General features: G+C 56.0%; 1 protein-coding gene across 2 annotated transcripts in view; it reads right to left on the reverse strand.

Annotated features, from left to right (window-relative positions):
- The window catches only part of MEGF8 (multiple EGF like domains 8), a 39,972-nt gene that overhangs the window by 9,722 nt on the left and 4,720 nt on the right, over positions 1-25,530 (reverse strand). For both annotated transcript variants that reach the window (XM_070557886.1, XM_008532027.2), the window contains exons 2-34: positions 24,478-24,641; positions 24,070-24,276; positions 23,049-23,229; positions 22,880-22,968; positions 21,850-22,265; positions 21,263-21,408; positions 21,015-21,137; positions 18,973-19,127; positions 18,547-18,666; positions 18,048-18,192; positions 17,807-17,970; positions 15,969-16,169; positions 15,386-15,586; positions 14,679-14,915; positions 13,672-13,790; positions 13,449-13,580; positions 13,239-13,352; positions 12,513-12,761; positions 11,817-12,016; positions 11,271-11,481; positions 10,918-11,167; positions 10,290-10,422; positions 8,220-8,467; positions 8,027-8,137; positions 7,747-7,865; positions 7,212-7,419; positions 6,484-6,664; positions 5,765-5,928; positions 4,841-4,985; positions 3,708-3,939; positions 2,375-2,498; positions 2,025-2,238; positions 1,689-1,903 (exon numbers count right to left, since the gene is read on the reverse strand). In XM_070557886.1, coding sequence (XP_070413987.1) covers positions 1,689-1,903; positions 2,025-2,238; positions 2,375-2,498; positions 3,708-3,939; positions 4,841-4,985; positions 5,765-5,928; positions 6,484-6,664; positions 7,212-7,419; positions 7,747-7,865; positions 8,027-8,137; positions 8,220-8,467; positions 10,290-10,422; positions 10,918-11,167; positions 11,271-11,481; positions 11,817-12,016; positions 12,513-12,761; positions 13,239-13,352; positions 13,449-13,580; positions 13,672-13,790; positions 14,679-14,915; positions 15,386-15,586; positions 15,969-16,169; positions 17,807-17,970; positions 18,048-18,192; positions 18,547-18,666; positions 18,973-19,127; positions 21,015-21,137; positions 21,263-21,408; positions 21,850-22,265; positions 22,880-22,968; positions 23,049-23,229; positions 24,070-24,276; positions 24,478-24,641 — 5,918 coding nt within the window. The remainder of the gene's footprint in view (positions 1-1,688; positions 1,904-2,024; positions 2,239-2,374; positions 2,499-3,707; positions 3,940-4,840; positions 4,986-5,764; positions 5,929-6,483; positions 6,665-7,211; positions 7,420-7,746; positions 7,866-8,026; positions 8,138-8,219; positions 8,468-10,289; positions 10,423-10,917; positions 11,168-11,270; positions 11,482-11,816; positions 12,017-12,512; positions 12,762-13,238; positions 13,353-13,448; positions 13,581-13,671; positions 13,791-14,678; positions 14,916-15,385; positions 15,587-15,968; positions 16,170-17,806; positions 17,971-18,047; positions 18,193-18,546; positions 18,667-18,972; positions 19,128-21,014; positions 21,138-21,262; positions 21,409-21,849; positions 22,266-22,879; positions 22,969-23,048; positions 23,230-24,069; positions 24,277-24,477; positions 24,642-25,530) is intronic.

Genomic DNA, 25,530 nt, shown 5'->3' on the forward strand with positions numbered 1-25,530 from the left:
GTTACTCATAAGGAACCCCTTTCACACCTGAGTTTATGCTAATGAGTGCCTCGAGAGGGGTCACCAGAAAGACAAGTGATTTAGAGGGTTGGGACTTTCAGCCCCACCCACAGACCTGGAGGTGGAGTTGGAGACTGAGCCCTATAAAAACTCTGGAACAACAAGATTCAGAGTTGGTGAACACATCCACTGGGAAGATGGCACACCCAGAAGAGGGCGTGGAAGTTCCACAACCCCCACACCTTGCCCTATTTGTTTCTGTCATTTGGCTCTTCCTGAGTTGCATCCTTTATAATAAACCAGTATTGGTAAGCAAATGTTCCTCCGAGTCCTGCGAGCAGTTCTAGCAAATTATCAAACCTGCAGAGGGGGTGGTGGGAACCTGTGATTTACAGCTGGTCATCAGAAGTGCAGGTGGCCTGGATTGGTGACTGGCGTCTGAAGTGGCGGCAGTCTTGTGAGACTGAGCCCTTTGCCTTGTGGGATCTGAGGCTAACTGCGGGTAGATTGTGTCAGAAGTGAAGTGAATTGTTGGACACCCACTTGGTGTCTGGAGAATTGGTTGTTGGTGTTGGAAAACACCCCAGATGGTCTGTGATATCACTCCTATTTTACCAAAGACTCACAGAGGCTCATGGGTTGTGAGACGGTGAGTAGTCACACCTTGACTGGGTCTTGCACAATAAAGATGAATGAGGAGTGGACATCAGTGGAAATCAGAGACTCGGAACTCTGCCCACTGATATTGCTTTTGGGTGTGACAGCAGGAGGTGAATCTTGCTTGTCTCCCACTAGGATGGGGTGGGGAGTGAATGCCTTGTGTCTGCCCTTGGGACAGCTAAATCATGCTGGGCAGAGGCATCTTTGGGGAATGGACTTTATGAGAGAGCAAGTGCTGGGTAGCCAAGGGGCAGACTGTCATTGGCACATACAGTGCTGCCCCAGACAATGCCCGCCTTCAAGAACCATCTCCAGTCCACAGCCATGGATGAGGGGTGGGTCTGAACTGCCACATTTGAACCATGTGCTCCTACCCATCCCTGGCCACATCTCACTGGACCAAGCATGGTCTCTAGAATTAGAAAGTCACACAGACTGAGGGTCATAGACTCAGGGCTCCCATTTGAGTCTGTGTACGTTCAGATCAAGTCGAGAGAAACTGGAGGATGGAGACATGCAGAGAACAGCTGAGATGAGAGGCTATATGGCCCGAGGACAGAAAAGGAGTACTTCATGTCCTAAGATTCCATCAAATACCCCCAGTTCCTTATAACAAAACCAGCTCTTGTGGCTTTCTGTTTCTTACAACTAAGAGTTCCAAAAGCAGAGAGATAAAGAGATGGAGGAGGGAAACGGAAAGGTTTGGGGGGAAGAGGGGAGATGGTATGAGTCATGGGAAGGATGGCACAGGGAGAACTTGAACAAGAGCTGGAGAGACACAGGGGCTGGGGAGTCCAGAAGGTGGCACAGGAATGTGGTGAGAAGACACGACAGGGAGACCCATGAGGCAAGGAGGGAAGAAAGAGATGTCAGGAGAAGAAAAGAGAAAGTGGAAGAAAAGAAAGCGTGAGGCTGGGACCAAACTTAGGGAAATATGGGAGGAAGTAGGACAGAGGAGGAGGTAGCAGAGAAAGGGTGGTGCCAGGGCAGAGAAGAGGAGCACCTGGACACCTGGCCAGGTGCAGTACCTGTTGGAGGCTGCTGCTCCACACACAGTGCTGCCAGCCCCCGTCTGCACCCTTGGAGTCCAGGCAGGAGGTGCAGTTGGGCAGGAGGTGACAGGGGGTGGGGCAGGGCAGTGGGGGCGATGATTCCACCGGCATTGGGGACACATTCAACAGAGAGTGGCTGAAGCATGTCCAGTCATAGGTAGGCTGCACTGAGAGGATGCGGCGGGTCTCCCCTGGGGTGGTGGGCACAGGGATTAGAACCCAATCTAATCCAGGCCCCCAGCCCCTCCTCCCTTTCACCCAGGAGTCCAGGCCCCTAAATGCTCCTCTCAGAGACAAAGCCTTAGCACTCACCTGTCCTCTTGAACTGCCGTGTCCACATGCACTTGCCCTCCCTGGTGCACTGCTCACAGTCTGCGGCCCCGCACGCGGCCTCCGAGCAGTTCCCTGCCCAGAAGACTTCTCTCTGGTTGATCCGACAGTCATTCTCTGAGGTGCAGGACCCATTGCGTCCGATGCAGGCGCCCTCAGGGCAGTTGGTACACCACTTACAGCGGGGGGCAGATGCCTGGCAGGCAATACGGGCTTAGTGGGGTCCTCAAGGCCCCCAGCACCCCTCCTGACCCAGCTCCTCCCATCCAAGTCCAGCTGAAGAGCCTGGTGGCTCCTGAGACACTCCTCCCTCCCAGCCCCACACCACTCACCTCTCCATCTCCAGGCTGAAGGGTCCGGGGATGGCGGGCCAGGCATTCACTGCAGGTCCGGAGACGTCGACATTCCTCAGGGGAGCGAGGCATTGGGGAGCATGGGGGGTCCCCACAGCCCAGCCTGGGAAGGCATGAGGCCAGGCTCATCACACCCAGCCAGGCCCCATCCTTCCTCTTCCCACCTTCACCTCTTCCTGGTGCCTCCTGGACATCGTCCTGCAGGCCCCAACGTGTATCCCAAACTGGACTCAGCACGGGCCTTCCAAACCTGCTCCTTCCCCCACCCTACCTGGTAATGGTCCCACGTCCGCATGTCACTCGGGCCAGAGACACTGGACAATACTCCACGTTCTCCTGCCCCTCCAGCCACTGAGGCCTTCTGCCTCCTGAATTTCTCTCTGACTGTCCCCTCCTCTCCACCCCTGCTGTCCCTTGCCCAGTTCAGGCCGCTTCCTGTCACCCCAGCCTCCTCTCCAGTCTCCACCTATAACCTCCGCTCACCACTCCCTCCTTCAAAACAACCCCAGGGTCTTTCTGCCCAGGCCTGCCCCTGCCCTCTCCTGCTCAAACCTTCCATGGCTCCCCATCACCCACAGTGGAGGTCCATAATCCTTCACCCAAAATCCCTGAAGGCCCAGGTGTTTCAGAACTTTCCATATTTTAGAAAAGCAGTAGGCTGTCCCACAGTTAGATAACTTTCCTAGTGGATTCTGGGGAGCACCCCATAAATCAAACCCTTTAATATTTCTGCAGTAAACACAGTGACACATTTAATGGGACAAATAAAGCCAATTAGCAGCCTCATACTGCTCAGAATGACTATGCAGCCAAATGAGTTTGTGCTAAACCCAGGACAGCACTTCCAGCTTCCTGAGATGTCTGGATTCCCGAACTACAGACGAGACGTCTGTGGATCTGGACGTAGCCCACAGCCTTGGCTGGGCACTGAAAGTCCTTTCTGAGCTGACCTCACTCACCTTTCCAGTCTCATTTTCCCCAACACAGATGCAGATGGTCTCTCAAAATATGCCAGGTGCAGCCCCACTTCTGAACTTTCGCTGGTGTAAACTCTACTGCTCTGTTAGGGCCCTTTCAGCCCAGCTCCTCTAGGAAGCATTCTTGGATGACGCCCAAGCCCACAAGCAGGGCTTCCAACTCTGGGGTCCCCCACCCCGCCCTGCCTGTGATGAACCACCCATTTTCCCATGTGAACTGATACCCCAACCAGATGGTACCCTCCTGAAGCCTCCCCCAAGCCTGACCTAGCACAGAACTCCCTTTGGAGGGCACCAGCACCATGTGCCCATGGGCTGCCAGTTGCCATGGTTACCTATGGGCTTGGTCCCCGGACAAGCAGGCCCTGTGGCACCACGTGCAGGCCCCAGACTGGTTACAAGCTTCGGGTGAGGGCAGCAGGCGGCAGGGGTCAGGGGGCAGGGTCAAAGCCAGCAGGCGGCCCAGGGCCACTCCTCCGAAGCCCCCTGAGATATACAGGCGGCCCCCCACTGCCGCCACAGCGTGGGCCACAGACTCCTCCATCGGAGGCCCCACAGAGGCTGGGCCTGGGGAAAGACAGAACGTTTAGAGACAGAGAAGCAGAGTGACAGAGTGAGGGTACACAAGAAAGCAGGAGACTCAGGGAAGAGACCCACAGAAAGATGCCAGTCAGAAAGGGACACTGAACAGGGACACAGTCTAATGACAGCAGAGACAGACACAGCAAGACACAGAGAAGAGAGATGGGGCCAGACAAGACAATCAGATGCAGATGGCAAGACAAAAGAGAAGGAGAGAGACACACAAACAGGAAAAAAGGGAACAGAAAGAGTGAAATAACACTGGAGAGAAATGTTTTAGAACCAAATAGAGGTGGTGGATGCACAAGATTCTAAAAGTACTACATGCCACCTATCGTTAATTTTACAATTGTTAATTTTGTGATGTGAATTTCACCTTAATTTTTTAAAATCCTCAAAAAAAAAGAAGAGTCACAGAGTAGTGGAAAAGATAGATTACGAGAAAAAAAGAATCAGAGACAGAGGTTCAGAGAGAGAGGCAAAAAGAAAAGGAGACAGGCCCAGAAACACACGCACAGTCAGTCACAACGGGAAGGGAAACAAAAAGGCAAGACAAAGCCCCTTTCTAACCTATGAACTCAGATCCTGGAAGGAAACATCCTCACATATAGTAGTCCTTGTCTCTAGAGAGTAAGGTTATGCAGGATTTTGTTTCTTCCTATTTCACAACTTACATACAATTAATGTCATTATTTTTATAATCAGATGTTTCAAACAATTTCTTAATAAACTTTTTTAACAAAAAGAAAAACGAAGGAGGGCATCTCTGTCAGTGTTTAGATAACATGGAGGGAACAGCAGCTTTGCTGGTGGGCCTGAAGGGGCCTGAGTGACTCCTAATGAGTGGAGGTCCAGGACAGGCCCCCAGGGAAAGTGACGGACTTACGGGTGAGGTCGGGCAGGAGCCAGGCGTTGCAGTTGACCTGGTAGAGCAGAACATCGCTGCTGAACTCGTCGGGGTCCGAGCGCCCCCCAAGGACCACCATGGTGTCACCTAGCAGGGCTGAGGCGTGGAAAAGTCGGGGGCGGGGCTGGTGGGAAGAGAGGCGGCAGGATGGCCTGTCAGAGCCCACAGTCCTCTGCTCACAATGCTCCCTCTAAGCCCACCCACCACCCCGAATCTCCCCACACCCCAGCCCTCACCAGCCCACCCAATCCTAACCTTCCTCAAACCTCACCACCTTCCTCTAGGAAACCTCCCTCATTCCTCAGAGCAGCCCCAGAGCCACCTCCTTTCCCCAAACTCCCAGAACCATCATGTCCTGTGCTGTTCCCCAAAAACCTGGCCTGGACTGCTTGAGATGAACCCCATGTTTCCTGTGTGACCTTGCCAGCTGGGCTTGGGGTGTACTGGGGTGAGACTTGTGTCTCTTACTTCTGCCTCCCTTGCAGTCCAGCCCCAAGAAGGGCTTGGAAATATGTTTGCGGATGGAAAACACAATTGTCTCTAACCAGCACATCTGGGGTTTCACGTTCTCCCACCCACTGGCTCCTTTGGCCTTGAAGGCAGGAAGTACAAGCAGCCTCAGTCCTACATTTTATAGATGGGAGGCCAGGAAGGGGAGGCACCTGCCAGGGCCACACCAAGAGCAGGGCAAAGCTGGAGGAGAACCCAGGCCTCCGACCTTCTGGTCTAGGATTTCTTCCTCCAAGTCACAGATGCAGAAAGGGGGGCCTTGGGGTGCCACAATTCAGTTTAGGGGACTGGAAAGGGAGTGGGAATCCAGGGTCGAGCCAGGCCCTGGGACACTGGGAAAGGGGTCCTCCCTTCTGCCACTAAGATCCATATATCTGCACCTCTTTTCCTGACCTTTGCCCCCTGCGAAGGGGCCAGCAGGCTCCAGGTGCGGTCAGGACAGTGCAGGGAGTAGAGCTCAGGGGATGGGGCTGCCAGCTCCACATGGAAACGGAAACCCCCAAACACGTAGAGGGAGTCGGTGGCCTCGTGGTACACCGCAGAATGACCATAGAGACCTGGGGGGACGAGTGAGCACAGAGACTGGGGGAAGGGCTGATGACCAAGAATGCCCCCCACCTTCCAGGCTCCCCTTCTGGTGACCATAACACCACCCTACCAGCCCTGAGGTCAGAGACCGAGGAGCCCTTCTCAACCCCTCCCTTTCCTTCGGTTCTAAAGGACAACCTTTAGAGACTCTGGGAAAGAAGAAGAGAGGGAGACAGGGTGACCAGGATGTCCTGGGGGACAGGGATCAAAGAATGCAGAATGAGAGGTAGAGAAAGAGTACCTGAGGGGCAGTGATGTGGGACCTGGGGGGAGGGAGACGGTGACCCAGCACTACTGGGCAGGAGGTGGGCAGCTTCTCATGGAGTCTGGGAGTGGTAAAGAGAGAAACTGAACTTCTCAAGAGATGGCATCCTGAGAATCTTGGGGTAGGGGTTAGGGGGGAGACAGGAGATAACAAGGTATAGAGGGCAGTGACCACAGAGCACAGGAGTGGATAGAGCCTACACAAAGCCCTAGATGGCCAGGAGGTCAAAGGTGCTGTGCCCTCCCTGTCCCAGCCCCACCTGTGGGGGGTGTCCCACTCTGGGCTCCAGATACCCAGGTGCCAGTCGCCAGCTGGTACTCAAGCAACTGCTGATTGAAGCCATTTTCGGGGGAGTAACCGCCCACCAGGAGCAGAGACAGGCCTCGGCGGGCAGTCAGGGTGTGACCAGCAACTGCTGGCAGCTCCACGGTCTGAGGGACCTGGGGGATGGAGGGCAGTCACAGGGGTGCAGGTGCCAGAGGTCAGGGGTCATCGGGGGTAGAAGCAAGGTAGGTAGAAGCAAGACTCAGAGCTCCTCACACTCCCTGTGAACCACTAAAGAAGTAGTGAGCTTCCCGGGGCTGGTCAGACCTCAGGCCTTCTGACCAGCCCTGGTCCCAGCAGGTGTGCAGCAGACCTCCTGCTATTTCTGCCTGCTCAGTGTCACTTTGTCAGGTAGGTGCAACCTGGTGTTCCTCTGGGAAGCCCTTGCTCCTCTGTTCTCACTCTGGCTGCGTGGGGCTGACTGTATCCACTCCACAGTGGGCTGGGTCCCAGTCTGGCTGACCAGTGCATCACATCCCCTCAGCCAGGGATTGGCTCAGGAATACAATGGGACCCAGGATGGCCAATGAAATTCAATCCCAGGACTTTCATTGGAGCCCTAAGAGGAAGCTACTTCCTCTGGGGGTGAAGCTGGCAGGAGCTGGTGTGGCCTTCTTTGCTAGAGCCTGCTTGTTGGGGCTGGGGGAGGGTGGAGATGCTCACCTTCTCCTGCCGCCACTGCAGGGTTGTGAGGTTGAGGACCCAGAAGTCGCGGGTGACGCCCCCAGCTGTGAGGCCCCCCAGCAGGTACATGGCACCACGGCCAGCAGGCACGTAGGCGGCTGCGTGGAAGGAGCGGGGTGAGGGGCCTGGGCCCCCGTCCTCAGCTCCTGCCAGCATCTGTGTCCACCGCCGCTCACTCACTGAGTACCTGGGGCAGAGAAGCAAAAAAGCAGCCTCACTATACAGTCATCCCAGCATCCCCTAGGGTGACTCCCCAACGAGTACCACAACATCCCCTAGGGTGACCCTCCTATGACAGTCATCTTACCATCCCCCAGGGTAGCACCACCCAAATAAGTATCCCAGTCTCTGAGATGAGCCTCCTGTGACAAGTGTCCCAGCATCCTTTGGGGTGTCCTTCATCTATAGATGTTTTTCTGCACCCCCCTGAAGGGACTCTTACATGACAGACATCTCAGCATCCCCTGAGGTGACCTCTCATTCAGGTATCCCTTCTCCCCAAGGCAGTCCTCACCTGTACAGGTTTCCCAGGAGCCCCTGGGGCAGGCCCAGGCCCCCAAACATCCACAAGGTGGCATCAGGTCCCTCCACCATGGTGTGCCCCAGGCGGTGCAGGAAGCGGCTAGCAGTGTCCTAGGGGTGGGGGTGGAAATGTGAGGAGTGAGGCTAAGGTCACGAGAAAGTGTCAGGCTGGGAGTAGGGTCTAGGAGGTGGTCCCAGGAGTGGAGGAGGAAAGGATGATCCTGGAGATGGGCTGTGTGGCACCTCCCTGGGGAGTGGCGTCCACAACTCACGGCTGAGAGGCGGCTATCCATGAGGGTCTCCCAGACCAGCTGCCCACCATCCAGCTTTGTGGCACAGTCAGGGCCCCCGAAGCCCTCAGCACAGATGCACACGCCCAGGCTCTAGGGGACAGCAGAAGGAAGTTCGAGGGGGAGCCCTGATCACCATCCCTGTCCCACTTGGCTTGCCCTGTCCCACCTATACCTGGTTACAAGTCCCTGCCCCACTGTGGGCATTGCAGTTCTCGGGACACAGAGCCATGCGGCAGTGTGGGCCAGCCCAACCCTGGGGACATCGGCAGAGTCCAGCACCTGCGGCCTCGTCTTGGGGCACACACTCCTGGGGGACAGGGCAGCTCCCAGGGCCACCTGACCCACAGCGGGCGGAGCCTACTGAGGCATTGAAGCCCCAGGACGAGGAGCCATTAGCCTCCCAGTGCAGCACGAGCAGCCCTGTTGGGGGAGAGAGGCCAGAGGCTGGTAGCAAGGTCACATTCCAGGACACCACTCCACCCCCAGGGTTTGAGGAAACCCAGTGTAACTGGGCAAGGAAGCAAGGTACCATGGTAATTTATAACCACTGCTGTGATTAACCATTCTCCTGCCCACCGCACACCCTTTCCCTCACCCAACCCATCAAGTTCCGTTGCTTTTAAAGCCATCTCAATCTCTCTCATAGTCACCCATTGCTTGCCACCTCCTCAGCAGCTCACCTGGACACCAGCGCATCTCCCCACTGGTCCTCTTGGCTCCCTACACGCCACCCTTCACAGAAGCCCAAGTGATCGTTTATAAACCTGAATCTGAGCCCGTCACTGTCAAGCTCCAAACCCTCCACAAATCCCTACCGTCTTATACGAAACCAAGTCTCCTTAGAAAGATTAGTGCGGGCAGGGGCAGGAATTAATGACATGGTATGTAAAAAATGCTTCCATACCAAGTGTTTTTTATTTTAAAAAAGGGCCTGCAGGCCCTCTGACCCCATCCCCTCCCACTCTCCCAGCCCTCCCTTGCCAGCACTATGGGTTCCTCCCTTTCCTCGCCCACACTGCCCCCTTCAGGCCTCAAGAGCAATTTCACCTCTGCAAAGAAGCCCTCCCCAACTCCCAGACCAGGCCAGGAGCCCACTCCCTTCCATTTCCTCTGTCCCTTAGTGAAGGGGTCACTCTTCTGAGTATACTTTGTTCGCTGCTGGTTTTCACACCCCCCCGCCCCCGTGATACACACTCAGCCCATAAAGGCAGCACGGGTGTCCCTCGTTCACTGCCGCAGCCCCAGTGTCTAGCTCAGGCCTAGCTCACTGCAAGTGCTCTGTAAACACTTGCTGAGTGAAATGAAATCAAGGGCCCCGCAGTTCCATTTGCTCACTGTGGGGTCCACGGTTGCATGTAATCACCAGCAGGCTGACGACAACTACACCCTCTCCCTCTCTCTCCCGGCCTTGGAGCCACTCTGATTTACAATATGAACAGAAACATTTCCAAGCTGGGGTCCTTCAACTGCCATGGGCAACAAATTATTTCTGGTACATCTCCAGGCTAAGCCAGGTTTCTCAACCTCTCAGCACTGTTGACACCACAGGGCCTGGTAATTCTTGGTGGTGGGGACTGCCCTCTGCACTATAGAGTGCACAGCAGCATCTCTGGCCTCCACCCACGAGATGCCAATAGCACCCCCAATCACAACAGTGAAAATGTCTCCAGACTTAGCCAAATGCCCCAAGGGGCAAAATCACCCCTGGTTAAGAACCGCCAGGCTGGGGCTGGCCCCATGGCCGAGTGGTTAAGTTCGCACCCTCCACTTCAGTGGCCCAGGGTTTTGCCAGTTCAGATCCTGGGTATGGACATGGCACCACTCATCAAGCCATGCTGAGGCGGCATCCCACATGCCACAACTAGAAGGACCCACAACTAAAAATATGCAACTATATACTCAGGGGGCTTTAGGGAGAAAAAGGAAAAATAAAATCTTTAAAATAAAAAAGAACCACCAGACTGAGTAGATGCTCAGGGGCCCTCACACACTAGCCACATTCTGTGTGCCCCAAAGACATGTCCCACTTGGCCCTTCTCTCCAGAGAGGCAGCCCAGCCAGTGCAATCCTCTCTATTTGCCCTTCAGCTGAAGAAACTGAGGCCCAACAGTGGCAAGGATTATGTCACCCAGCAAGTCAGTGGCAGAGTCACACTGCGTCTTGAGCCCACCTCAGGCAGCAAGGTACAGGGGCAAGAGATACATAGCCCAGGACAGAGGTCCCACTTCCCCCAGCTCCATACCAGATAGGGCCTGCACAGTGAGGGGCCTGTCCCGCCGCTGGCCGCAGAAGGCGGCAATGAGGCTACGATCCGACTGGACGACACCAGTGTCCAGGAAGCGCGGGAATCCATCAAAGGCCAGGACGTAGCTCAGCTGGAGGGGTGCAGAGTTGAGGATCAGAGGGATGCTGGGGGTCAGGGAGGAGGAGGAGCTCAAGAGGAGAAGGCAATCTGAGACTGGGAAACAGGCTGTTTGAACCTCCCGGGCATAGTGTCAAACTGTGGCATGGAACCACCATTCCCCCTCCTCTGTTCATAGCAGACATGGCTAAACAATCAGGCACTCTCGCCAGAAGCTTCTTTCTCAATACACAGCTCCCGGCGGCCACTGCCAATAGATCAGTTGGCACACAAGGTACAAATATTACCATACCTGGACTAGAGAATGGAGAATTGGAGTCCAGGGAATAGGAAGTGATCTGGGAAATGGGAGGGTCTATGGACTTAGGGACAAAGGGCTGGGGGTCTGAGGAACAGAGCTTGGGGTCTGAAGGATAAAGAAACAGAGACGTGGGGGTTAGGGTTTGTCTGGGGATTCACACTGAGTGGAGGAGGCATGGGCCTGAACCCTGGTGCCCTTGGTGCTCACCGTGCAGGGGGTGCTGCTGTCAGGCGAGAAGGTGAGGGTGAGTGGGGGACACAGGGTCCCCGGGGCACAGGGCTGGAGCACCTCGGTGGCTGAGACAACCCACACACAATAGGATAGACCTGTCCCCGTTCTCGCTGCCCCACCACCTGGAGGCAGCAGCCCCCCAACACGGCGTGAGCCCAGTGCCACCGAGGACACGTTGGTGAGGAGGGCGCGACCTCCACACTCCCGGAAGCAGGAGCCACCGGCCCTAGAGAGATGGAGGCGAGCCAGCATCAGACCAGTCCTGTCCCATCCTGCCACGTTCCTAACCCCACCCCCACCCTGCCCCACCTGGCTAGCCCCTGGCTCACCGGGGGTCCCCGTAGTATCCAGGGGAGCAGAGCTGGCAGTGGGCACCCTCAGTGTGGTCCTGGCAGAAGCAGAGCCCGCTGAGGTTGTCACAGTGGCCTCGGCGTGGGTCCCCATGCCCGTTGCACTGACAGGGCCGGCAGCCGCCAGAGCCTGTGGCGTTGCCGAAGCTGCCGGGCCGGCACCGTTCACAGTGCTCCCCCCACGTCCAGTCTGTGGAGGCGCCAGCAGCAGGACACAGAGTCAGGGGAAAGGGCGGGAAGGAGCCCGACCAACTGGCCCAACTGATCCCTGACGCCACCTGGCTACTTCAAAGGAGGCGAACCAGGGCCCAGGTTGGGGAAAATAAGCAAATAACAGGGGGACTGAGGCCGCCGAAGAGACGAGTGTCACTTAAACTTGTTTGGGGTCAGGAGCAGGCAATGGGGCAGGGGACCCGAGCTGGGTGAGGGGACACAGAAGCCCGTGCAGAGAAGAGGAAACTGGAACCCCGAGAAGGAGGCTCCCTTGAGGCCAGTCCCAGGGAGTTCAGGAGGAGGGCTGCTCACCCTGGCACTCATCGCAGAAGCCGGGCCCCCGCTTGCGGCAGTGGCTGTGGAAGTTGCAGCCACAGTCCCGGGAGCAGCGGGGGGCAGGAGGTCCGGGGGCAGGCGTGGGAGGGGGCAGGTCCGATGTCCAGCCCAGATCACACACACAGGTGAAGTCGGGGGGGCCACTGCACACACCATGACCACAGTCTTCCAGGCACCTGAGGGACCATGGCAGGAGTGGGGGAAGGGCTGCACCAGCCCAGAGCCCTCAAGGCATCCCTGTCACCCTACTCCACCCCATCATCTCCATGGCAACATCATCAAAAGCTACTGCCTGTTTCCAGTCCTAGACTCCGTGGGTGGCCCTGTCTCCAAGGTAATTCCAACACACATGATAATCACTGTCTCTATAGCAACCACGTATCACCACTGGTGATCTGTTCTCTGTGAAAACCCCTTTCAACTTGGTCCTCCTCCATTTCCATGGCAACGCTGAAGACTATGGCCTGCAGTCCATGAGTGACTCGTCTCCACAGTAACTAGTGTTACGTTGGGGACCCTGTCACTCTAAGGGCCTAGTCTGCCAGGTAAAAACCCCAGCCTCAGTGGGGATGCTGGTTCCACAAGAGGCACCCCAGCAGGGTGATCACCCTCCCGGCACCTCCACGCATCCTGGCCCTGGGGCACATCTCCATGGAGACCACACCCACTCACGTGCGGCTGCAGTGTGTGACTCCATCGCCCTGGTAGCCCCGCTGGCAGTGACACTCGTAGCTGAGGGGCGTGTTCAGGCAGGTCGCCTGCAGGTGGCACCGCGCCAGGCCCAGGCGACACTCATCCACATCTGGACAGCGGGCATATGCCCAGCGGGCAGGGAGGGCCACGGACAGCCCCAGGCCCTCCCCTACCCACAGGGAGCAGTTACCCCCACCCAGGGGCCCAGAGAAGTCCCCCTGGAGGCACCTTGGGGTGGGAGATTGAAGGGGGGATGGGTGAGATGATAAAGAAACAAGAGACAGAGGCAGGGAAACAGTGACAGGAAGAGGGGAGGCCAATCAGAGAGAAACAGAGATATGAATATGCACAGAGACAGAAGGAGAAATGGAAGAGAGACAGAGAAAAACCCAGAGAAGTTAGATAAAAAAGATTTTACAAGACAGAAGAGACAGAGACAAGGAAACAGTGACAAAGAGAGAAAAGGAGAAACAGATACAGAAAAACAAGAAAAAAGAAAACAGCAGGGAAGATGAGAGAAGACAAGTCACAGAGAAAGGGAAAGAGCAGAAAGGGAGAAGAGAAAGAAATGGAGAGAAAAGGGGAAGGGGGCGAAAAAGAGACGATGGTAAGGAAAAGGGGTAGAGAAACAGAGCAGCTGTTAGGATCAGGGTGGACGGGCGGAGGGCCAAATACCCCACAGCCCTGCCACCCAACCAGCCTCACCGGCCCAGCGTGGGGTTGTCCTCGTTGCCACACCAGCCACACTCATGGCTCTGCAGACATTCGTGGCAGGTCAGGAAGCGGTCACAACTCCTGCACCGTGGCTCTGAGTGCACACTGCAGGACGGCAGGTGTGGAGGTGTCACAGCCCTCTATGGTCTCCACCTTCCCCTCCGAGAGCCGTTCCCCCTCGCCACCCAGACAGGACCATACCTATCGTCCCAGCCACGGCAGCCCCCATGTGGGTACCGGGCCAGGTAGGCGGCAAACAGGAAGCAGGTGTGGGTGGACTGGCACCAGGCGCACTGGCTCGAGTTGGCCAGGCAGTCGTCACAGGTCAGGCGCCTGGGGGTGGGCAGTGGGGACAGGGTCATGCCACAGCGCGGCCCACACCCCACTTCACACACCCCCGCTCCCTGGACCAGGTGGAGCTCACTGGCTGCAGAGTGGGGGACACTCCTCCGGGCTCTTCAGGGCACCCAGCCCCCGGCCCCGCCGGCTGCACGCCGCGTCCCCTTTGCGGCTGGTGCTCTGATGCCACTCGCAGAAGGGGTCCTGGTGGGTTGGAGGAGGAGTAAGAGCCCACCTCAGCCCTGTCCCTTGGGCTTCCAGCCCCAGTCCCATCACCGGCTCAACAAGCAGCTACCTCCCTCACTTGCCCGGGCCCCAAAGACCACCCCTCCAAGCCCACCTCCCTCCCCAGCTGCCTGCCTCTCACGACATCCATGGGTTCTGTAGCTCAGCACCCACTCTCATTTTGGGCAGTCGCATGCCTTCTGTGTGGTCCAGGTGGGGCTGATTAAGTCCCTGGGATCCAGAGGTGGCCAGGGGCCACATTCCCTCCCCAAAGCCTCACTGATTGATCCAGGAGTCGGCACAAGACCCAACCAGAGCCGATGAAATGCACTTCTGGCACTTCTGGTGAACTGGGGGTGAGAGTGGAGTAGGGGAAGAAAGGTGCTCTCTTTCTACTTGGGACTCAGGTGGCTGAGTCGGGGGATAAACGGATGGAGCCCTTGTGGCTCCCTTGCCACTCCAAGGAATGAACCTCCAGGGAAAGAGAGGATGCAGAATGGAGGTAGGCGGATGCCTGACCAGGTGGTTTAAACGGCTGGGGACAGCAGGCCTAAAGACCTATTCTTGGATTCTGGTGCCAGAGCGGATAAATGCCCCTCTGGTGAAGAGGTGCTGAGCTGGGTTTTCTGGCCCCTGCAATGGGGAAAGTCCTGACTGCCAGGCGCCCACTCTCCAGCCCCCTCTTCTGCTCTCCACTGAGCTCTCACCTGCAGATCAAGGACAATGGCCTCAGCCATCTCCCACCACCACTGCCACCCAGGGGGCTCCTCAGCTACCCATGCCAGCCCTGGGGGGCCCTCCCCTTCCCCAGTCGCCTGCTTTGGCTGCTTCCATCTTAAGACCTCCCCTCTGTGGTCCAGCAGGCACCTGGGTGCAGGCATGGCAGTCGCGATGCTCCTCACACAGTGGGCAGAGGGCAGGCACCAGCACCAGCAGGGACCCACCAGCTCCATCGGCCCCGCAGTGGGCCCCACTCTGGCGCAGGTGGCAGGTGGCACTGGTCAGGCACCAGCCACAGCCCTGGTCTGCCAAGCAGCCGAGGCAGGAGGAGTAGGAGGCGCAGGCTGACGAGCGGTAGGGCTCCAGGAAGAAGAAGGAGATCTCCTGGGGGAGGGGTCACATGAGGGTCAGGGGTCCATGCTCTAAGTCAAGAGCCAGAAGTCAAGGTTTGGGATAGGGGTCAGAGTTTGGAGCTAAAGATTTAAGTGTTTACAAACAAGGCTGAGAGCTCAGGTGCATAGAAAGTCAGCATTTAGGACATCAGCAGACAAAAGAAGATCAGGATTTGGGAGAATCTAGAGATTAGAGGTCAAAGTGTGGAGGGGAGAAGTCAAGGTCAACGGAGTCAGGGCAGGAGGAGTAAGAGATGTGGCCAGGGGTCAGAATATGAGATCAGGTCAGAGTCTAGGGGTCAGAAGTTGGGGTCTGGAGGGTTCAAGGTAAAGCCAAAAGTTCAAGAGTCAAGGGGTAAGAGGTCAAGGTCAAGGCAGTGAGAGTTTGTGGCCTGGGGTTAAGAAAGCCCAGGGGATCTGAGGCCTAGGGGTAGGGTCAGAGGCCAGGGCCTGGGTACTCACACTGCCGCCTGGCACACCAGTCCGGTCCCACAGCAGGGTGAGCTCGCTGTGCCCAGGGCCCGCCGAGCCATTGAGCTGGCCCCGGATCTCTACCGCATACTTGTGGCCCCGGCCAGGCAGTGGGAAGAGACGAGCAGACCCCGGGCGCTGCAGCCGCCTCGTCTCCTTCTCCTGCTGAGCCACCCAGCGCCCCACCTCCTCCTGGGGCAGGGGTGAGGACAGACAGGGGCCTCAGAACTTTCCACGCCCTCCTCCAATCCCTGAAACCTCCAAGAGCCCCAAACCCACCCAGGACCTACCTGCTCTTGGGCAGAGGAGGAGGGCCTCAGGGTTCCTTAGACCCCAAGAACCTCCCAGCACCTCCAAACCTGAAAGTGGCCCACCTCCTCCTCAGGGGAGTTTAACTTGGTAACTCAGACCTTCCCCACCTTCAAAATTCCCCCCAATTCTCTTCACAACTGAAAACAGCAGGGCCCTCCCTCCACATCCCAGACCTCTAATTTCTCCTCAGTCCTGCCCTGCATGACACATCCCAGCCCCATATTTCCCATTAACAGCCCCTGAATGTCTCAGGCACCCTCACCATGTTCTCCGTGTCAGGGCCACGGGCCATCCGAGCCAAGACATGTAGGCGCTGGGCCCGGGCCCACACGGCCACGTCCTCGGCCCCAGGCCCACCTGGCCCTCCCGGCAGCAGTGGGTGGATGAAGCCACGGTAGACCAGGGACACATCGGTCTCTGGGCTGGGTGTCAGGGTGATGGTCGTACTGCGGACAATCAAGACCTGTGCCAGCCAGGGAGGGGGGTATGTGTGAGTGCCTTTCTGCATGGCACTCCCCTACAGTCCCCACACCCCAAAGGCCACATCAGAGCCAGAAAGGCACAGCAACCCAACCTCCTTCCCTATTTTACCAAATGAGAGACTGAGCCCAGGGGCAGGGGGTAGGCAGCTCGGCCAGGGTCACTCTGGGAGAAGAGTCAGGACTCCAATTCAGACAACAGACAACAGGGTCCCAGCCTCTGCTCATCTTGACCTCCCATTAAACTCCAGGACCAGACCTTTCAGGAGCCTCTTCCACAACACCATGCCTTTCCACCTAAGCCCTTAAGAGTACAGATCCAGCATTCAAAGCACCAGGCATACTACATGGTTTATTGCTAGTATGTGTTTTTGTAACTGCAAAAGAATGGAACAACTCAAGTGTTCAGCCTAGGAGACTGTTTAAATAAACGACAGCACTGCGGCATTAGAATATAAATGGAATATTATGCAGCTGTTAAAAAATAAATTAGGGTGTTTCCTAAGTCCTGTTATGGGAAGCTTGTGAGGATGTGTTAAGAAAAGAAGGAAGTAGCAGTACAGTGTACACAGTATTCCACTTTTTGTGCAAGAAAGAAAAATAACTGTCACATTTACTGGTATTTGAATAAGTAGAGTCTAGAAGGATAAAAAAGAAACCCAAATGGATCTTCTGAGGAGAGTTAGGGTGGTTCCGAGTTGGGGGGATGCTGGGGACAGCTTCCCACACTGAGGGGGTACGGAGTGAGGTAGACAGCAGAGACTTTTTTGTGTGCGAGGAAAAAAATTTTCTTTTTTCATTTTTTTCTAAATTTATTTATTTATTTTATTGTGGTAACTCAACTTTTTATATCATTGTGATTTTTGAACCATGTGACTATATTACCTATTTTAAAAATCAAAATCAAAATTGGTTCTTCAAGAAGTTAAACATAGAATTATCACATGACCCAGCAATTCTGCTCCTAGATACATACCCAAAAGAGTTGAAAATATGTGCACAAACAAAAACCTGCACGTGAATGTTCACAGCAGCACTACTCACAATAAGCAAAAGGTGTAAACAGCCCAAATGTCAATCAGCTGACGGATGGATGTGGCCCAGCCACACATGGGATATTATTCAGCCATAAAGAGGAATGAGTTCTGACACATGCTACGTGGATGAGCCTTGAAAACATTATACCGAAACAAGCCACACACAAAAGGCCACATATTATATGATTCCATTTATATGACCTATCCAGAGTTGGCAAATCCAGGGACAGAATACAGGTTAGTGGTGATCAGGGGCCGGGGGAGAGGAGAATGGAGAGTGGTGACTTAATGGATCCTGGATGTCCTTTTGAGGTGATGAGAAGGTTCTGGAACAAGATAGTGGTGATAGGTGCACAATATTGTGAACGTGCTAAATGTCACTAATAGTAAATTTTATGTTGCGTGCATTTTACCACAATTAAAAAAATGTTTTTAAGTCAATAAGGAAAATCAGACCCTTGAATGTAAAGACTTACGGGGTAAACACAAGAGTGATGAAGATGCATGTGAAAAATGAAAACCCTAGGACTCTTCAGGCTCTTCAACAAACACTCCACGCTGGATCCCATACCCCAGCTCCCTACCTTGTCAGGCTGGGAGGCGTTGGGTGGCTGCTGGAAGGTGAGCAGGTGCAGGCCAGGCAGGAAACTCTGGGTGATGCAGGCCTCCAGGGATGTGACAAAGACAGGCGCAGGCCCCCACCAGCCCACAGTGCCTGAGATCTGCTCCCCTCGGCAGCGGGCCTGCTCTGTGAGGACAGAGCGTGGGGGTGGGGTCAGGATGAGGGGTGGCACCACCCCTCCCACAGTGCCACTCGACACTCACCAGGCCGAGGAAGGCAGCTCTCGTTGTGCACACACCAGCCCAGGGCGCCAGGCCCCCGGGGAGGAGCCGCAGGGCTGCTGAAGGCCAGGCAGGCCTGGCAGTCGCCCAGGAGGCGGCCCAGGCCCAGGCAGCTGGCAGCTGGACACTGAAGGGAGGGGAGGAGACAGCGGTCAATGCCCACGAGGGCTTAAGAAACCTGGGAAGGGCTGTGGATTCACGAGTCTTGGGGAGGAAGAGGTCAGGAAATTGGAGGGACTTGAAGGCTGGGTTGGAATGAGGAGGATCAAGAGGACAGGGGCTGCGGGACCTGCGGACAGGGTCCTAAGTTCAAAAGGATTGGGGAGGGGTCAAATGTTCAGGGGTCCGGAGTCAGAAATGCTGATCTGAGGTGTGAAAAACAGTCTCCCAACTGGGGGAATGTCCTGTACTCGGTATAGGCAGAAGGAGACACTGAGGGCTGGGTCTCTGTGTTAGGGGACAGTGTTAGACAGTCACTCACAGCCCCCGAGGGGGTCCCAGGAGGTGGAGCAGCTTGGCAGGCCCCCTGACACCAACTGCATTCAGGGTCTCGGGAGCAGACACTGTGGTCCGTGTACATGGAGCAATAGTCCAAGTGGTACTGTAGGGAGATGGGGGTGGAGCAGGGGCTCCTCAGACCTGGGGCCTGCTCACCTGGCCCCACTCACTGTGATCATTCTGGGGAACCCCGACTGCTCTGCACCTGAAGACCCACATCCACTCCTCCCCCAGCCCCAGGGATCTCCATTCCTCCTCCCCTGAACCAGGGAACCAACCTCCCTCCTCTCATGGCCTTAAGGACACCCACTCCTTCTCTAAGGAACCCCCCCCCCAACTTTTTCCCTTATCCGTGTAAACCAAGCTACCTTCTACCCAGCCACCCTCTCCCTGTCACCCCAGTGCTCACATCCGGGGCAGGTGCCTGGAACACAAAGGGGGGCACCTTGTAGGCCATCAAGTCCCCGCGAGGACGGCCACTGTACCCCCCAGCCACCAACAGGACGCTGCCACCAAGCACAGCTGCCACATGTGAGTACCGACCACTGGGAGGCGCTGCTCGGCCTAGGAGAATACAGACCCCCAAGGACATGAGACCCCCCAATCCCCGCCCTCCCCCTCATGGCTCCCCTGCTTAGAGAACTACCCCTGACTCTCCTATGTCTCAGCCCAGCCTCCCAGTTCCTGCTTCAACTTCACCTGCCCAAAGAAACCCTCCCAGCCTGCCTGGCCCTGCACTAGCTCTGGTTCTCTCATCTCTCTGCCCAAATCATCTTTCAGACACAGCATGATCTTTCGAGTCAGAAAGACTTGGGTTCAGATCCTGGGTCTACCACTTACTTGGGTTCAAATCGTAGATCAACTACTGACCAGCTGTGAGTCCTTGGGCAAGAGACTCAACTTCTCTGAGTCTTGGTTTCCTCTTCTCTAAATGGAACCATCAGCCCACCCTCGGGGAGCTGAGGCAGGCTGCCTGACTCTCATCTGTTTTCGTCTGCCTGGCACCAGCCTCCCTTCTGGTGACAGCCTAATTTTCCTCTGGAAAACCACCCTCTCCCACTTGCAGTCCACAAGGCTCAAGTCGAGCCATCCCTGCCTCTGGCAGCAGTGGGGCTTTAACCCAGGCTCATCAGCGTCAGTGACTAGTTCAGGGATAGTACTCAATTCCTACAATTCTTGGGGAAAAGGCACTCTCTTCCCTCTGGGCATTTTAAAAAGGTAGGATATAAACCCAGAGCTGCTAGTGACCAGCAACACAAGGCCTGCTGGACACTGAAGTAAACTCAGCCAAAAACTGGAGACAGAAATGGCTGATGCCATCATGTGAGCGCCTGGATCCAGTCCAGCCCGAAGCCAGGAGTTTTCACTCAAGTGAGCCAAGAAATTCTTCTTTTTGCCTAAGCTGGTTGGGTTGGATTTCTGTCACTTACAACCAAGAGACTTGATGGGGAAGTGGTCAGTGATGGGTGACTCCCTCATCGTCTTATTGGCCTGTATGCTCTGTGAGCACATGGGACTTGGCCCAGGGAATCTCAGACTGCAAAGGAGGAAGAGGCCTCCAGAAACCTCACCCTCTGGCCTGCCCAGAGAAGGGGCCTGAAGGAGGGACAGGGACAGGCAGAAAAGCCCTGGACCGGAGGCCTCAAATGTAGGTCAAGGTTTTATTCCTGATGGTCAAACAGGGTTCCTTGGGGACCCTTCCTCTTGCCCATCTCTTAAGTGTTAATATCTCTTCCTTATGCCTGTCCTCAGTCCTCGATTTTCTGTTCAGTGGAACAAGGAGGATAGATGGGCCTCCTGAAATGGCATGCCCAGTTTGTACACACACATATCCTTCTGAGGAGAAGGCCTGTGGTACTCTTCTGATTCTCAAAGCAGTCTCTGAACCAATGAGTATGAAAGGTTTCCCCACACCCCCTTCCACATGAGCCTGCTGGCCCTGCAGCAGTACTGTCACTGCTATCAGAAAGACAATCAATCTAGCCCCTTACTAAGCTGTCTTCATTCTTTATATGTCATCTCAACTTACTCTAACAACAGCCCAGTGGCTTAAGTGTTATTATAATCCCGATTTTACAGATGAGGAAGTTGAGACACAGAGAGAGGATATGATGGTTTTTGTACAGATGGTTGTTTGGGGCCAGCCTTCCTGGTTCTGCCACTTGCCCACTGTGTGACCTTGAAAAAGTCACTTCTTCATGGACAGTTCTCATAGAAACTGGCAAAACCTGGATTGGAACCTAGATCTGATACTGCTGTACCTGCCTCCCATCTCATGGCAACAATGCTCTAGTCCTGCCTCCAGCCCAGGTTTGCCTCCTGAGGCCAGGAGCCAATAGGATGTCTAATTCATCGTGAAGGACTGAGGTGGCTCCTACCCAGAGCCTAGATTCACTGTGGGGGGACGTGTGACCCACAGGAGCCCCTCAGGGAAAGAGAGGGGCCACTCACCCTCAGGGGTTCCTGGGGGGGCAAGCTCAGCCCCTGACACCCATTGATGACAGCCCAGGTGGTAGAAGAAGATGCCGTCTTCATAGCACTTTTCCTCCTGGTAATGGGTGTGCACGTTGCCCCCTGGGAAAGGAGGAAAGGGGCACAGCTGGCAAGCCTAGGGGAGGTGGGGACACTCATGCAGGGAGCCTCAGCTCAGGGCTGGCTTGGGCCCCTGGCAGGCAGGCCGGATCAGAGAACCTCCTCACCATAGACCACCATGTAGTTGCCCAGGACACTGGCCGTGTGGAAGGCTCGCTCTCGTGGGCCCTGAAGCCCATCCCTGCCCTTCAGGGTCGTCCACACACGTCGATCCACATGGAAGAGCTCAGTGGAGTTCACCCGCACAGAGAACCTATGGGAGAGGGGCAGAGGAGGGGCTCAGGGCAGGAGGGGCCTCTCTCCCTCCTCTGGGCTCTTAGGAGTTGGGTGACCACCCAGGGTTGAGACTGCCTGTGATTCGGTTTATGTCCCCTCAGAACTAGAAGCTCCCCGTGGGCAGGACCCCAGGTTTGACTCATCTCTGGCTTCCCTGCAAAATCTAACCAGAGCTGGACACCAAGCAGGGGTTGGTTGAATGGACGGATGGGTGGGAGTGTGTGGGGAGACAAGAGACTAAGAGATTGAATGAAAGATTAGAGAATGAGTAAGTAGGTAAATGAATGAGTGAATAAATGAGTGAGTGAATGAATGATTGACTGAATGACTGCAGGAGTTGGTTAGTGAGCAAAGACCACTAAAGACTAAAGGCACAGGGTGTTGGGCCAGATCTGGCCCTACAGGGCAGGTCACTCACCGGGCAGTGGAGGGTCGGTGTCCACCATGAACCAGCAGGGTGCGAGAGGGGGCATGGAACACCATGGAGTGGCCGGTGGCAGCAGGAGGCCGCCCACCTGCCGGAATCACCTGCTCCCAGTAGCCCCCACTGGTGCTGTCAAGACGGAAACGGAAGAGGCCAGAGGAGAAGAGGTCGTGCTGGGTGCGGCCACCAGACACATAGAGCCAGATGTCGTCCACTAGGGCAGCCGCATGACCTGCCAGGCCTGGAGGCCCCAAGGAGCTAGAAACAGGTGGTGCCAGGAGCTCCCAGTGGCCCCCACCTTGGGGGCTAAAAGCCCACACATCGCTGGTGAGAGAGCCATCAGCCAGTTCACCGCCCATCAGCACCAGGGAGCCGGCCCAGGCCACAGCCACATGGGAGTGACGGGCAGCCTGTGAGGAAGAGACCAGGAGACAGAGATGGAGAGCGAAACAGATGATGACATATAGAAAGAGAATGAGAGAGAAAGCCAGACATATACAGAGAGAGGCAGAGATGGAGAAAGGTGGAAAGACAGAGATACGGAGAGAAAGAGAGAAGATGAGACAGACATACACAAAGAGAGAAAAGAAGAAAGAGAGACCCAAAAAGACAGACACATTCAAATAAAAAAGGTGAGACAGAAAAACACAGCAAGAGAGGGAGGAGGCAGGGAGACAAGAAAAGAAGGAGAAATGACAGAGAAAAGCAGAGAGAGATACAACCCAGAGAGAAGGAGACACAGAGACCGAGAGAGAGAGCAGAAGACCAAGAGTCAGACAAAAACAGAGACGGAGCAAGAGAGAGACAGGAGACACACAGAAAGATAAGATGCAGAAAAGGAGGTAAGGAAAGAAAAAAGAAAATCAGAGACAGAAAAGCAGAAGCGGGAGGAGTAGGTATTCCTGGAGCAAGCTGCAGGGGTAAGGGGAGTATGGGGCGGGGGGTGGGGTTGCTGCAGGGGGCCCCGGCTGGGTCTGACAGAGTGGACAGGCGCCTCCAGCCAGGGAAGAGGTGGGGTCCATACCGGGGCAGGACTCAGGTCCCAGCGTTCCCAGGTGTTGGCAGAGAAGTTGTACAGGACGAGGTCACCCAGGGCTCTGTTCAGGTCCTGGCCTGTGGAGGGGTGGAATGTCTCAAGCCCTGGCCACAGGCTGCCAGGCTTCCAGACCCCAGACGCATACCCATCTGCTCACCTCCAAAAACAGCCAGCAGCCCGGGTGGGGACAGGAAGGCACCAGCCGCCCCAATTCGGGCAGAAAAGGCAGGGTCCCCAGCACTCACGTTGTGCCACCAGCCAGCCCCCTGGTTCTCCCACAGGTGCAGGTCACAGGCGCGTCCCAGGAAGCCAGGCTCACAGAGGCATGGTCCCAGGGGCTGGGGCAAGGGGACACAAAGGCAGAGATAGAGAGAGAGAGGAAAAGACAGAGAGACAGGGGGAGGAGAGACATGGCCAGAGTGAGACACACAGGGAGAAAGACAGAAGGCGAGAGACAGATAGGAAAGGAGAGAATGGAAAAAGAGATAGAGAGGCAAAGGGAGAGAGAGAGGGAGACAGACCAACAGACAGAGGAAGAAAGAGAAACAGAGACACAACCAGAGGAAGAGAGGTGGAGAAAAGCAGACACACCAACAGAAAAAGGGAAAGAGAAAAAGAGAAAGACCCAGAGAGAAAAATGAGGACAGACAGAAGACGACCGGTTGGAAAAGAAAGACAGTCAGTGAGGTCAATGTCTGCTAGGGCTGGAAGAGCTCAGATCTGGGAGGTCAAGGCAGGGAGGGCTCCAGGCATGATCCAGACCCCAAGCTGGATGTGCACGGCTTAGACCCAAGGTCAGTGGTCGAAAGTCAGAAGTCATGGCCAAGGGCCCATAGGTCAGACAGAGTGACTGGTTGGGAGGACAGAGTTGGGCCTGGCAAGAGGAAGAAGGCTGGGTTCACAGGTGAGAGATGGGTTATCGATGAGGACAGGAGTGGGCTCAGGAGGAGGGGCCCCAGCTGAAGGTGGAGTGGGTTGGAGTAACAGATGGGGGTAGGATCCGGAAGGAGAGGGGAGTATTGTGGGTGAGAGTAGGGTCCCTGATGGTGGGGGCGTCATGGGAGAGAGTGGGGTGGCAGGGGGAGTCTCAGGCCAGGGCAGTCAGATCTACAAAACAGCAGCGGTGGGTGTGGTCACAGATCAGGGCCCCAGGGAGACACAGTTGGGGACAGGCTCACCGAGGCACAGGTGCCATGGCTGCCACAGTAGGCTGGACACTCCTGCAGGCCACAGTCAGGGCCCCCCCAGCCTGGCTCACAGGCACACACCCCCGGGGGCCAGCACTGCCCATGGCTGCGGCAGCCACCTGGGCACAGGGAGAAGCGGAACGAAGCGTTGAAGCCCAGCAGGTTGTAGTTGGCATCGCTGAAGAGGTGCAGCAGCATCTGCAGGCACAAAGCGAGCAGGGCTCCAGGGACTGGACTGGGAGGGCGGTCCATGCCTGCCCCACTCCACCCTGGGGGACCCCACCTCCTTTCCTTGTCCCTGTGTCCTTCAGTCTGATGACAATTCCCTCTCGCTGTCCTCTGTCCCCCACACTCCACCTAGATCCTCCAGCCACAGCCTCACAGCCAGTCCCCACCAACCTTGCCAGAGGAAGCCTCAATGGGCGGAGGCCGGGTGCTCCCACTCAGACTGGCAAGCAGGTGCCCACGGGGGGAGTCACCGTCATACACGAACAGGTAGTCGTATGTGCATTCCGTGTCCAGAAAAAGGAAGTCCAGCAGGATCCGGTGCTGGGGGCTTGGGGCTGGGCGGTGAGAACAGAGCAGCCAGGCTCAAATGTGAACCCTCTCCCCACTCCTCCATGCAGCCTACCCACAAACATCAGGCCCTGTTCCGGGTGATGGGGGCCCAAAGATGAGTCAGACCTTGGCTCTGCCTTCGAGGGGCTCCTGGTCTCCTAGCCCAGGGAGATCAGAGCTGTGACAGCAAGAGGGATGGGACATCTGAGAAGGAATTACAGTATCAGCCCTGGAAAGGATCCCTGGGATCAGGCTGAACACCTCCCACTATGCAGGCAGGAAAATTGAAGTGCAGAGAGAGGAACCCCATCCCAGTGGCCACACAGAGCCTGTTCCCATTCATGCCTGAGCCTCAGACATGCTCAGGCCTGAGGGTCAGGGTCCAGATCCTAGCAGAGAGGCACACTCCCAGATGGAAAGGGCCACTGTGAGGGTCCCCGTTCCAGGCCCAACAGAGCTCTAAGGGAAGAGGCCGGTTTCTTCCCCCTGGACAAAGGCCAAACCTTAGAGCATCACAGCTCTCTTCTGCCCCGACCCAGGCTCTCATTTATGTTTATTGTAGCGGCTAAGGGCATAGACTCTGGAGCCAGACTGCCTGGGCTCAAATCTTGGCTCTGCCACTTACTAGCTACTAGCTATGTGACCTTGAACAAGTCACCCGCCCTCTCTGGATCTGTTTCTTCAGCTGTAAAGTGGGGATATAAGGGTACTGTGGTAGATTCAAACTTCTTGGCCACTCCTCCCATTGAGAGGTGAGGGCTGATTCCCTGCCCCTGTATCTGGAAAGAGCCTCAGAGACCAGCTTGACCAATACAAAGCAGCAGAAGTCACGTTCTGGGACTTTCAAGGCTGGATCAGAGGAAGCCTTGCAGCTTTCACCTGGGCCTCGTAGAA

Source organism: Equus przewalskii, chromosome 9, assembly GCF_037783145.1.
Source record: "Equus przewalskii isolate Varuska chromosome 9, EquPr2, whole genome shotgun sequence".
Lineage (NCBI taxonomy): Eukaryota > Metazoa > Chordata > Mammalia > Perissodactyla > Equidae > Equus > Equus przewalskii.